At 39.6% G+C, this 14,446-nt stretch overlaps 1 protein-coding gene across 1 annotated transcript in view; it reads left to right on the forward strand.

The window, feature by feature from the left end:
* Positions 1-1,466: 1,466 nt before the first annotated feature.
* The window catches only part of SNX1 (sorting nexin 1), a 35,376-nt gene continuing 22,396 nt past the window's right edge, over positions 1,467-14,446 (forward strand). Inside the window, exon 1 of the mRNA XM_090270746.1 lies at positions 1,467-1,669. Within this exon, the coding sequence (XP_090126872.1) occupies positions 1,511-1,669 (159 nt within the window). The 5' untranslated portion in view covers positions 1,467-1,510. The remainder of the gene's footprint in view (positions 1,670-14,446) is intronic.

The raw sequence follows: 14,446 nt of genomic DNA on the forward strand, positions 1-14,446 counted from the left end.
GTTCTGGAGGAGCATGTGCACGGAGACTCCTGTTATTTCTCTGAGGGAGACGCTTCCACCCAAAGTTTTTACTTCTTTAGGCCGGAAGTGAGTTTCCGTTGCCCTAAAATGGGGATGTCTCGGGAGCCCAGTAAAGGATGGTTAGGCACAGCTTGGGGAAGGGAGGGCTTTTTGGTTTTCTCGTCTCATAGGGATTTAGGCCAGCACTACTCCCCACTACAGGCTGAATATTTCTGTCAATGGCCTCCAAAGACAACTTAAAAGGAGAGCTTCCCTGTGTGCATTGCATCCAATAGTGACATTGGAGATCACCGTCCTAAAAAGAATGCTGTAAATCCCATAGTGTTCATGGCTGTCCCGAATACCAGTAACAAGGTTGATTATTTTAATTTTATTCATTCATCTCTCCAATCAAATCGCAAACATTTATTGGGTGTTTAATTTGCTGGACTTGATCTATTAGGCATCAAGGGTAGGACAGGTCCCTTGCCTTCAAGCAGCTAACATGTGAGAGAGCCAGCCCCAGTTGTTGAGGAATTTGCAGTTAGAAACAAACTAAACCTTTTGTCAAAAGCGATGCCAAGTTTCTTCTCATCTCTATTGAGAAGAAAGTCAGAATTATCTTGCAGAATTATCCCATGATAAACTATCCTATTTATTTTATCTAGTTAGACTTTTGGCTCACCAGACAACCAGTGAACAGTTTAGGTCGCAGGAACATACTGTTCAGAGTTTAATAATTTCCCCACTTTCTGTTACACTTCATTCACTCCACAGCAATTGAGATCATCTTAAACTTGCTACCAAATTTAGGACACTGAGGTTTCACTTCCTGTGTGAGGTCTCCCTACTTTAACAAATAGAATCGATGATCTCTTTTACTTGTGCTGGCACAGCAAACTAGAGCACTGAACATGTTAACTTACATGCCTGTCTCCCTCAAGCGCCTAGAGGGCCAGGAGCTTCTTTATTTCTATATCTCAGATTCATAGCAGGGTGCTAGGCACAGAGTAGGTGCTCAATATGTATTTCTTGAATGCCTTAACTAAATGTTCCACAAAGAATAAATGGCGAGACTTTATTGCAATCTCCTCAGAGACTTCAATCAAAACTATTTATTGAGGCTCTATGAGGGCACTGTGATATGCCCTCATGGGTAGGTAGTATGCAGAGGTTTTCAGACTCCTTTACTCAAACGACACCTTAAGAAGCCTGTTAGACACAGCTATGAAGAGCACAGTGTCCTGGCAACCTGAGCAGTCCCTGGCTCTTCCTTTCCTACCCCTATGCCCTCTTGATTAAGATCTCAGAACCATGATCCAGGGCTGAGATTTGTTTGGCAGGGGCCTTTAGCCACCCCCGCCTCCGCCCCCAGCGCCTAAGCCCCGCCCCGGCGCAAGCCGCTCTGTTGGTCCTGGACATCCCACTCCTCGCTCCGCTAGAACGATTTGCTCGCGGCGTTTTCTCTCTATAAAGTTGTTGTTGCGGCTTCCGCCGCGGGTGGAGGAAGATGGCGTCGGGTGGTGGTGGCTGTAGCGCTTCGGAGAGACTCCCTCCGCCTTTCCCTGGCCTGGAGTCGGAGTCCGAGGGGGCGACTGGGGGTTCAGAACCTGAGGCTGGGGACAGCGACACCGAGGGAGAGGATATTTTCACCGGCGCCGCGGCAGCTGTGAGTTCTCACCTTTGGGGGCGGCCAGGGGCTGGGTGGGCGCCCCAAAAGGGTAGAGAGTCTCAGGGGGAGTCGGGGAGGCTGGGCCGAGTGAGCCCGGCGAGACCGTGCGTTGGTGACAGTAATCGTGGGTTGGGGTCCTAGATGAACGCCGAGACGCAGGGCCTGGCTTCCCGGCCCCTGGGGCGGGCAGTGAGGAGTGAGGGGTGTGGTGGCGCCTCCGCCGAGTCCCTGACTGCGAAGAGTCGCCGAGGCCAGCTTTTGGCCCTGCCTTGTAGTGACCCCACGGACTCACGGAGCTGTTTTGTTGGTCCTTTCTTGCAGGGCTGATTTAATAGATCGAGATTAGCGCATGGGGTGCAGTCTTTCTGTCGCCTTACTGCTCTGGGGACGAATAATGTTATCTGGAGTGGCCCAGGATAGTGACCCGCCCACAAATTTATTCGTTAGCTCAACACTTACCTGTAATTACTAGAGGGCCTTTTTATTTTATGAGACAGGTTGACTCCTGATCTCTAGGAAAATCCTACCAGTCTGTTGAAAAGAACGCCCTGTCAGATAAATCACTACATAGACCACAAGCTTTGTCCCTTTTAAAGGGATGTGTTAAAGTGCTTAAATATCTTAGTGGGAGCCAACCTGTAAATGTGAGGAGGAAATACTGTTATCCATAGTAATACATATCCAAGTTTCTAATAAGAGTTCGATTTTGGGAAAAACTAATCTTTATATGTGGAATTTGGAAATCAGTTATCAGTTATGGAACCAGTGGAGATGTTTTGGGCTGTTTCGTAAGAATACTGACTCAACACAATTCTTTCCAGGTTGAAAACTTCTTCAGCATTAGGTCTGTGAATTTATGTCTCTTTCTATCTTGGATAATGCTTCTCTTCATAGTAGCTATGGGTGACTAAATAATGAAACAACTTTAAATTCTTTATGCAGTATGTGCCTGAAACAGTTGGGAGCTTGTGTCATTTGTCAGTATGGGAGCTCAGAACAAGTCACCCCAGGATGTGTCTTTGTGGTATGCTGATTGTTTTGAGCTAAAGGCAGCTTTAGCCCCCAGCTTAAGAGAAATTTATGCCCCTACCTAGAAAAACTCGAATTAGAGGCCTCACCCATGATAGATTATCAGAGATAACCTCTTTTGACCTCTCTAGGACAAACTTCTAATTACTAAGCATTTGCTCTTATCATCCTCCAATAACCCTTTGAAGCCCCCAAGACACCTCACCTCATCCCTAGCTCAGGATGTCTTATATATATATATATATACACTACTATACCCATATTCCTTTTCTGTCTCTGAACCTTACTTGCATGTGGGGGGTCATTGACTCTCATTTATTCGGGGTTCCCATACATACTAAATTTAGCTATTTTCTCTTGTTAATTTGTGTCATGTATATTTGATTATTTGACCAGCCAAAAGAATCTTGAGGGTAGAGGAAAGTTTGTTCCTCCTCCACTTCAAGAAAAGGTTAAGTTTCTTGGAAATACCTCCTATGACAATTACTAGAATTTTCCCTGTACTGTATTCAGGAATTGAGTTCATAATCCCAGCTCAAAAATCATTTGCTGATACTAATATAACAGCTCAAACTGTTTAGTGAAGTCCCTGTTGTTCTGAGAACTAACTCTTGCTGCTTATTTAGTCTTTCTGATCCCATTTAAAACAAATCTTGGGTCTATTCCTTTAGTAATTCTCCCATACACCATGGAGGGCAGCTCCTGTTGGTAACTGCTGGGTTGGTAGATATTCAGACTGAATATCTCAAAATAGAAATTCTGGCATTGAGAGTGATGGTTTTTGTCTTTTAAATTCTTATTTTTATTTATTTTTTGTTGATTGATTTTTAGAGAGAGAAAGAGGAAGAGGGAGAGAGAGAAATATCTATTTGTTGTTCCACTTAATTTATGCATTCATTGGTTTCTTGTATGTGCCCTGATCAGGGATTGAACCCACAACCTTGGCATAAGAGACAACACTTTACCCAACTGAGCTTACCTGGCCAGGGCTGAAAAATGATTCTTTATTTTCAAAAAAAGGACCCTGGGGGGATGAGGAGTTATTTTGTAGAGTACCTTAAAAAGTTCAAGAGGCTATGATTTTATTTATCTAATCATATTATTTTATAGATGCATCAGTACTTCTCTCTTGTAAGACTGTAAAAATCCTTTGCCTAATTTCCAGCTAAAGGGAGAATGAAGGGGTTACAATGACCTTGTTGTACCACATAAAGCATAATTATTTTTTCGATTTTGATTCAGGAAAAATAAGTTGCCAAGGAAATTAAAATGCCGCTTGTAAGCCATGTTTTTTGAGCTGCCTTCCCTGCTGTTAATCTTCAGGAAGCCAAGACCCTCATATGTGAATTTCTTGTTAAATAGCCATTAAATACAAATTATATTTTAATACATGCTTTAGTTATGAGCCAGTGTGAGAAGATAGGGGATTGCGTTGCATCTGTATCTTAAGGAACAACACTGAAGAATAAAGTAATTAGGAGCATGGGCTTTGGAAGTCTGATTTAAGTCCAGGCTCTATAATAATTTCCTAGCTTAACCTTGGGTAAGGTACTTAATTACTTTGTACAGTTCCTCACTTACAAAATGTGAATAATAATAGTGTTTAACTCCAATTTTTTTTATGAGGATTGAATTAGAATATATACCTGTAAAACACTTGTAGGACAATTGAGCATGTTGTAACCTGAAATTACTTAAAGAATCAAAAATTCACGAAATCTAATCATGGGTTACAAAGTTAAATTAATTAACTCCAAAATGGTCGATATGTTTTGTCAAAATCAGACTAGTGAAATTGATTAGCTAGAAGTCATCAAAGTAGACATCTTACTGATTTAACTTATCTTCATATTGTGTTTTGTTGCATGTTATAGGCTAAGAGAGGAGCATTAAAGAATTAGGAAGCTGAGGCATATAAGATTTAAAACTCGTTTATGGCATGTGTGCAATTTTCATCCCATCTGCTTTCTTTTACAGCCCAAGAAGCTTTGTTAATTCAGTAATAAAAGTGTAGTTTGATTTATAATTGAAAGGGCAGCCTGTGATAATAATGCGTCTCAGATTCTACAAGGACAAACTGGAGTTAAAAGAATTATTAAAATAAATCTGAAGTTGTTGCTTTAAGACTGAAAACCAGCTTGTGGAAGGCCTGATTCTTAAGAATACTTAAGATCGTATCTTTCCATCTCTTTGTGGGCCTATAAATAAAAAGGTCTGAAATCTAAATATATTATCCAAATCTTCCTATTTCTGGGATAGGATTACTTTTTTCCCTAATAAAACTGTAGATTAAATTGGAGCCATTCTTTTGACTCCCCAAGTTCTTAAAATTATTATATTAAAAAACTATAAAACAACATACATGCTTTTATACCTCATTTTACCGATATTATTCGCGTACTTCTAACCCTAAATGATAAAAGTGAAGCAAGTTCTTTATTTGCCTTCACAGGATTCTTATCTACCTGTCTCTTTTTAGCAATATGCCAGGACCACTATTAGGTTTGCCCTCTAAATACAGGCAGAGCCCTCTTCTTCCTGGGAGCAGGCCCAGGCCTTTCTGCCCTATCAAAAATACATCTCCTAAACTCTAAATTTCCCCATGAGACTTGCAACCAGGGGAGCAGTGGGCAGTGGCAGCTCACCCAGGGCTAACCCCCTGAACCTTTCTCCAAGCTCCCTTTTTCTCTGACTTTTTAGTAAGCCAACAGCAGCCCGACCTTGGCTCACTTTTGTCACTGTGACTTTCACTTCCCAGTGAGCCAGCAGCAGCCCCGCCTTGGCTCACTTCTTTCTTGTAATATCTCTAGAGCACCAAAGCAGCCCCACTTAGGCTTTCTCCTATTGCTTCTATCCTAAGCCCTTTCTTGTTTCACTTCCCCAACTTTAATAATTATGCTCTCAAAATAAAAAAATAAAAACATAAATAAATATATACATACATAAAGAGAAAATTGTGGAGGCCATTCTCTTGCTGAGAGGAGGGAAGAAAACAGATAAATGATATTCTTATTTCAGATTTTGGCCAAATTTGGTAACTACTTATGATGATGATGTATCAGACTTAATTTGGATATTTTCCTGCTACTCTTATTCTTGAATTAAAATCCTGGTAGTTAGAGAAATAGCCAGAAAAAAGAAGTAAGATAAAGAATAGCAGGGGACATGAAAAGTCATGTATTGAAAACACAGCTATCAATAACTGAATCTAAAAAATAAAAACAAAATCCAACTAAGCAAACCAGAATAGGAACAGAATCATAGGTATGGGGATCATTTGGAGGGTTATCAGCTGGGGGGGCGGGGTGGGGATGGGGAAATGGTGCAGGGACTAAGAAGCATAATTGGTTGGTACAAAATAGACAGGGGGAAGTTAAGAATAATATAGGAAAGGGTGAAGCCAAAGAACTTATATGCATAACCCACGGACATGAACTAAGGGGGACGGGATTGCTGGAGGGAAGGTGGGTACTTGACAGAGGAGAGTAAAAGGAAAAAAACTGGGACAACTATAACAACATAATAAAATTACTTTAAAATAAATAAAATTTAATCTAAAACATTAAAAAAAATAGAAGAGAAAAGTCATGTATTGAAGAGTTAGTCTTTAAATAAACCAAGAATTATTTACACCCTGGCCAATGTGGCTCAGTTCGTTGGAGTGACACACTAAACCAAAAGGTTGCAGGTTCAGTCTCCCGTGGGGGTGTGTAGAAGAGGGAACTAATCGATGTTTCTCTCTCTCTCTCTCTCACTCTTCCTCGTTCTCTAAAAATAATGAAAAATGTGCTCAGGTGAGTGAAAAAAATAAAAGCATTGTTTACACATTCCGACTGGTGTTTAACATTTAGACAGGAAAGAACATGGTAATTTTAGAATCCAGCCCTACCTCTGTGATCAATAAATATAACAGGTATCCTGAGGGGCAACAGATCAGATTTTTTTTTTTTAATTGTGGTGAAACACAATATTTGCCATCATAATCACTTAATTTTACAGTTCAGTAGTGTTAAGTATATTCACATTTTTGAAACACATCTCCAGAACTTTCTTTTCTTTTTATTGTTGTTCTGTTACAGTTGTCCCCCTTTTTTCCCCCATTGCTCTCCCCAGAACTTTTTCATCTTGCATTTCTGAAACTGTACCCATTAAACAATAATTCCCTTTTCCCTTCTCCCTTCAGCCTGTGGTAACCACCATTTTACCTGTTTATGAATTTGACTGTATTCGATAACCTCATATAAGTGGAATCATGCAGTATTTATCTTTTTGTAACTGGTTTATTTCACTTAGCATAATGTCCCCAGGGTTCATCCACGTTGTAGCATGCATCAGAATTTCCTTCCTTTTTAAGGTTGAACAGTATTCCATTACATATGAATATATACATTTTGTTTATCCATTCATTTTCAGTGAACATTTGGGTTGCTTTTACCTCTAGGCTATTATGAATAGTGCTGCTATGAACATAAATGTGCAACTATCTCCTTGAAACCCTACTTTCCCATTCTTTTGGTTATATGCCCAGAAGTGGGATTGCTAGATCATATGGTAGTTCTATTTTAATTTTTTGAGGAACCTCCATGCTGTTTTCCATAGCAGTTTCACCATTTTGTAATCCCATCTTAGCTTTTATTTTTAAAGACCAATTTATTTCCCATAGAATAACTTCTTTATATCTGGATAGAAGTTGGTAACTTTATTAAAAACCCTAAGGAGATTAATAGATTAGCTAGTTAATATCTTAATTCTCTGTTCTGCAAAATGATAGCTGCTCCCGCAGGTGTGTTACAATTCTCATTAAGTTTCTTGCTACAATCCCTTCTCTGTTCTTAATCAGCTGAAAGTTAATCTGCATAATAGTAATTTTAAACAAAGGGTTATTGCTTAAGTTCTTTAGTTAATGGGGTAGTCATAACAATTTATATTAGTAAATAGTCATGGGTATGTGTCCGTCCAGTGCGTAATATTTTCAGTAGGCATACTGTGTCAAACACTTGTTTTTAGAGCTAACATCATTACAGGTGGTCAGATATGGTCAAAATATCATAAGTTAAAATTCTACATTTTTCCCCCAGGTGTGATACAGATGTTCTTGAAAAAGTCAGCAACTGGTGTTATATCCAAAGATTCATTTTAATGCTCAGCTCAAATTGTAGATGTTTTACTTCTAATAAGTTCAGGTTTTCCTGAAGTACGCAGATTCTTTGATATTTTTTTTCTTTCTTTTAATCCTTACCAGAGGACATGCTTACTGACTTTAGAGAGAGGGAAAGGGAGGGAGAGAGAGGGAGAAAAACATCAATCAGTTGCACCCTTACACCCTCTGACCAGAGACTGAAACCCGCCAACCTAGGCATGTGCACTGGCAGGGAATCGAACCCACGACATTTAGGTTTATAAGACAATGCTCCAACCAACTGAGCCACACCGGTAAGGGTGCATTGATTTGACCATCAAATTGTACTAGCAATTAACCTAGTTTTCAAAATAATGGAGGAAAAGCTAACAAACATAGTTACAAAACCCTTTTGGAGAAAGCAGGCTAAGAGAAGACTTTTTAAAAACACTAATAAAAACCAAACTTAAAAATTATTTAAAATTCCATTTTGGAGCTTATGAAAGACAGTAGAGTGCTGGATTCTGTAGGGAGTTGCTTCTTTGCTTACTCAGGTACCTCTGATGATGACCATTTGTGATTTCTTTGTTTGGGAGGGGAGAGAGGAAAAAGAAAACTTAATTTCTCTCCTATGGTCCGCAAAGCTTTTCAGCACTCTTGAGTAACTGTTGGCATAAATAAATCATGAGTAATGGATAGTTGGTAGAGCAAGTAGCCATGAAGTACCTCATCTCCGGGAAAAGCCTGTTGCTCAACTTTTTGTCTCTTATTCTTTTCCTTAGTCAAATGGACAGCTGGGGCTTCATTCTGCTTTTAGAGCAGATTTGAACTGGGTTCGCCTTTTCAGTTTAAAAGTTAATGTACCCGTTAGTGCGCTGATCCTTCTGCAGTTTTCTGCCCTATTAAGTTATAGTAGTTTGAGACCCCAAAAGTTCAGTAAGAAAAGTACAACAGAGAATTCAGTAGAATGTCAGCTAAATTTTGGTAGATCATGATGTGTCTGCCCTTTCACTTTGAGGTCTCTGATGGGCTTGCTCATGGTTGTCCCTACCTAGCTCAATGGTCGGCTTCAGGGTCATTTTCCTCACCCTTCCAGCTTCCCCTTCACTATTTTCATTTGGTCCTCTACCTCAGAGATTCTTTATCTTTTTTTGTCATGGACCCATTAGCTGTCCAGTGAAGCCGGTGAACCTATTCTCAGAATAATGTCTTTAAATGTATAATAATAAGATTACAAAGGAAACCAGTTATACTAAAATGCAGTTATCAAAACATTAAAACAATTTTATATTAGTAACATGCTTTTTTTGATGCTTTAAATAATAAGACTAGGGATAGGTCTAATAACTACCATAATTTTTAAGTAGAGATGAGCATAAATTAATTTTAAGGTTTGATATAAAATGTCTAGTCTCAGGTACTGCCGATACTACTATGGTTTATTGCCTATTTTCATAACTGAAGAAAATGCTGAATTTCAGTTAGAGATTAGTGGAAATAAAGTTATAATTTTGTTCCCATCTAAGTTTATAGACCCCTCCACAATTCTGTGGTTCATAGATAAGAACCCCTTTCTTAATTCCTTCAGGTATAAGAGAGGTAATATTGTGAAATAATTTGGGTTAATCAAACACCCAGTTTGTAGAGTAAGATGTGGATATGCCCAAATCAGTGGACAGTCAAGTGTCCCAAGCACAGAAGCTTTTATTGCAGTGTATGTGTTCCATTTTGAAACATGGTGTAGAAGAGGAGTTACTGCCTGTAATAGGCAAAATAATCCCCCTCCCCAGAAAATACCCAGTTGTAAACCTGAAACCTGTGAATGTGTTTACAAAGCAAAGGGATTAAGGTTGCAAATCAGCTGCTCTTAAGGTAGGGAAATTATCTTGGCTTGTCTGGGTCCAGTGTAATCACAAGGATTCTTTAGAAATGGAAGAGTCAGAGCCCTGGTTGGTTGGAGGACCACCCTATGAATCAGAGGGTTGCAGGTTCAATTCCCAGTCAGGGCACATGCATAGGTTGCAGGTTCGGCCCTGGGTTGCAACACAGTGTTTCTCTTCCTACCTCCCTTCCCCTCTAGAATCAATGGCCATGTCCTTGGGTGAGGATACAAAATTTAAAAAAAATTTTTTTTAATGGGAGACTCGAAGAGTGGCTACGGAAGGTGATTGACTACCTTTGGTGGGGGAGGGGAGCCACAGAGACGCTACATTGTTGGCTTTGAAGATAGAGGAAGTGAGCCATGAGCTAAGGAATGTGGGCAGCTTTAGAAGCTAGAACCGGCAAGGTAATGGATTCTCCTGTAGAACCTCCAGAAAGGAACACAAGCCTGATGACACCTTGATTTTATCCCAGTGATACCTATATTGACTTCCACAGGATTACAAGAAATAAATTTAAGCTGTTAAATTTGTGCTAATTTGTTGCAGCAGCGATAGAAACCCAATACACTGTCCCACTTTGCTCATTCCTCCCTAGAAGTAAAGATGGCAAAAGCAGCAGTATTTCATGCCAAAGTCTTCCAGGGTAATTTTTAAAAGGCTTCCTGACTGCCCTGTTATCATCGGAGTATAGCTTCCAGGATTGACTTATTCCTAATTGTCCTTCCCTTGTTACATTAGTATAATCACACAATTTCATAGCTCTACCTTCCTTACCTTGCTAAATTATACTAATTTTCTATCAGAAAATGAGTACTCTAGTTCTCCAGAGGCAGTGTTACTTTAGCTTTTAATTTGTGTTTGACCTATATTTGCAGTTGAGTTTTAACAGTACTACCCCTTTGAGGTCCCTTGAACATAATACAAGGGTTCTATATGGAGCAAAGAGCAGTCAAGCAACAGGAGGAAGAATCACAGCTGATTAACCTAAAGGGAAGTAACCCAGAATCACATGACTTCTCAGTGGCTTTGTCAGCTGAGGGGCAGCAAGTCCAGGTCTGTCCTTCCCTGAGCTAAGAAAATTGTGTTAGCAGCCTCTTCCTCAAGGTATGATGCTGGTAACTGGGGAGGGATACCTGTTTGCTCTTAAGTGCCCTCTTGCCGGCCAGTCTTTCTAGTGCCTTTCTGAGAATTAGGATTAGGCTGACTATGTGCCCTTATAATTATAAACCAGAAGCACTTGAACTTTTAAACAGCTTATCAGTAGAACCACCTGCTAGAATTAACGTCAAGGAGAGTCAGCAAGTGTTGGATATCCTAGCCTAGGATCCTGTCACTAACTGAAAGAATGCTTCCTTTATTTTTAGAAAAAGGTGGGGAGGGCAGAGGTAAATAGGCAGGGCTGGGCTTTGGCTTTAAGTACATCATAAACATACTGTTACAGAACCCCTGGGCTACTCCATTTGAAAACAAACCCACGGGCTCTTTAGTTAGGGGCCCGATAGCCCGCCGCCAAAATTATAACTCTCAATACCAGAGTTTAGTGAAAAGAAAAAGAATTGTTTATTTAACAGTTATATAGATTTAGTTATTTGCGGATTTCTGTTAAGTCTTATGTTCTTTAAAACACCCATAAACACATATCCTTGCCTCCCCCCCACCAAACCAGGCTAGTTTTAGAAAAGTCAGAGAAACCCTTTCCCTACTTTCCAAACACAGTTCAGCTTTACCAGTAGCTGCCAATCATTCAATCCTGATTGGGGAGACCTCGTCTGTGTTATGGGGTCCACCAGCTTTTAATCCAGAACCTCATGGATTCTCAGCCTCCTTGTAAACTGGATAGTTAGTCCTTTTGTAATCCGCACAGTCAGCCTCAGCCTTAGTCCAATTCGCACAGTCAGTCCTAACCTTAGTGAAATCCGCACAGTCAGCTTCAGCCTTAGTCCAATTCGCACAGTCCGCCTTAACCTTAGTTAAATCCGCACAGTCAGCCTTAACCTTAGTCAAATCCGCACAGTCAGTCCTAACCTTAGTTAAATCCGCACAGTCAGCCCGGCTAAAATGTCTGCCGCTTATTTTTAAATCCCTGACTACATCCTCTGATGTAGTGGGTGCGGTAACCAGTTCTGACCATTCACAGGACCTTACGCAGGCTCTGTGTGCTTTCTCCATACCATCCCCTGGTTCAAGACTCCTCCCATCTACCTGAGGCTTTGGATGCATTAAAGCCATTTTGCATAAAAAAGACACTAGCCACCAGCCTCAGGCATGTGGAGGCATTCTGAAAAGCTGCTTCCTTCTCCCCATCCCCCAGCTGCAAACTCTGGGGTTTTTTGGAACACCCCTGTTTCTGTAACAATACTATTTTCCTTACAATATAATTTTTCTGTTGCTTGATATTTAGCCCCCTTCAAATACATGTATAGTTTTGTGACTTACTGACTTCTAAGAGGTTTTTAAAATATGGATTATAAAATAAGCCTTACAAGAACTTATGTAAGCCAAACAGTTGCTTGGAAGCAATATCTCAAATGTTCCCGAGAATACGTTTTGCAGCTTATTTTATACATTTGAAATTAAGGAGGTAGTGTAGGGAAGATTACATGAATGTGGGAGAAAGCAGGGCAGGGATTATGCACTCTCTTGAGGGTGCTTATGTTTTTTCAAAGATGTGTGAACCTAGATGCACTGGAAAAATGGATAGGCCTTGCTTAAGACAAAGATAAAAAGATAAACCTTTTACTAAAAGGTTTACATACCTGGGGCTTGACTACCTAGCATTACCTGCCCAATTAAGATTTTAATTATCAGATCACCTTGTGAGGTTACACTTTGTAGAATCCCTTTTTCGTCCACACAAGCCATTATTATAGACTCTAGTCTTATGGAAGATTTCTTTTCTATTAACAGTCCTAGGTGAATGTAGTATAGCCCAATAGGGGTCCATTTCTTCTTAACCCTGAAAACACTTCTGCTCAGCTTCTTTTGAATCTGATTTTACATAAAATTTGAGAATATTATGCCTCAGAGCCAACTGTTTGCTTGATACTCTTCAGCCCATAAAAGAAATAATAGGCCCAGAATGGAATCATTTGCCCCGACGACAGCAAACCAAGACTTAATTACAAGTTCCACCTCTCCCAGAAATAGGTTAACTCACCTTTGAAAGTATTGACCACCCCCCAGAGAGCACATAATCTTAACTAATCCGTAATCCAGTCACCACCTTGCTTTCTCCCACCTGCATGTAATCTTCCTTACCTTCCCTCCTTAATTCCAAATTTACAAAAAGCAAACTGCAAACTATTATCCTCAGGCGCATTTGAGATCTTGCTCCTCCACATATGTCATCAGTTTGGGCTCCGATAAACTACAAAAATTCTCTACAGGTTTGGATGTTTCTTATATTGACAAGGTCAAAAATAAAAGGAATGTGAACAGAGATAAAGTTTGGGAGGAGTACTGTACAATATGCCAGAGAGAGGGTTAACATACTTTAGTAAGAAAAGTGTACACATAACTAATGAAAGTTAACTTTTCAGAGAAAAATGGGCCGATGACATCAAGACAAGTCACAGAGGTGTTTTATTTATTTTTTAGCAATAATTATTTTTATTTTTTTAAGTGGTATTTTATTATTGTTACAATTGTTCCAATTTTTCTCCCTTAGCCCCCCTCTATCCAGAACCCCCCACTCCCCCAGACAATGCCCCCACCATTGTTCATGACCATGGGTCATGCATATATGTTCTTTGGCTACTCCATTTCCTATACTGTACTTTATATCCCCAGGGCTGTTCTGTTACTACCTATTTGTACTTCTTAATCCCCTCTCCCCCTCCCATCTGGCAACCATCAAAATGCTCTCTGTATCCATGCTTCTGTCTCTGTTCTTTTCCTTTGCTTAGTTTGTTTTTTAGATTCATTTGTTGGTAGATATATATTTGTTGCCATTTTATTGTTCAGAGTTTTGATCATCTTTTTTTTCTTAAATAAGTCCCTTTAACATTTTATATAATAATGGTTTGGTGATGATGATCTCCTTTAGCTTTACCTTGTCTGGGAAGCTCTCTGCCCTTCCATTCTAAATGATAGCTTTGCTGGATAGAGTAATCTTGGTTGTAGGTCCCTGCTTTTCATGACTGAATATTTCTTGACACTCCCTTCTTGCCTGCAAAGCTTCTTTTAAGAAATCAGCTAACAGTCTTATGGGACTTCCACAGGGGTGTTTTAGATGGCTATTAAATATGTGGAAACCTGGCAAATAGTCTTAAAAGGGAGAATGCTTAATGTTGCTGTGCGCGCGGTACTTTTATTCATTGCTGGGGGAAGAAAGTGGGATGTAAGATGGTGGTGGTCTTTGTGAAAGGCAGCCTAAAAGAGCCTTTGAAATTTTTATGTCCAATAATTCTACTTAAGCATCTACCCCAAGTAAATAATCAGATATGGATATATATATATATATATATATATATATATATATATACACACACACACACACATATATATATATATACACACACACACACACACGCACACATATATAAATATGTATGTGTATATATATAGGAATGGGCATCACATCATTATTTGTAATGATTAAAAAAACCCTGGAAACTGTCTAAATTCCTGTCTATCATTAGGAAAATGACTATGTTGTGGTATATCCATATGATAGAGAGCTATGTCACTGAGAGAGGGGATTTTTGTACAACTCTTAATGACATGGAAAGAAAATGCTCAGAT

The sequence above is a fragment of the Furipterus horrens genome, unplaced genomic scaffold, assembly GCF_987537825.1.
Source record: "Furipterus horrens unplaced genomic scaffold, mFurHor1.1.pri manual_scaffold_3, whole genome shotgun sequence".
Taxonomy (NCBI): domain Eukaryota; kingdom Metazoa; phylum Chordata; class Mammalia; order Chiroptera; family Furipteridae; genus Furipterus; species Furipterus horrens.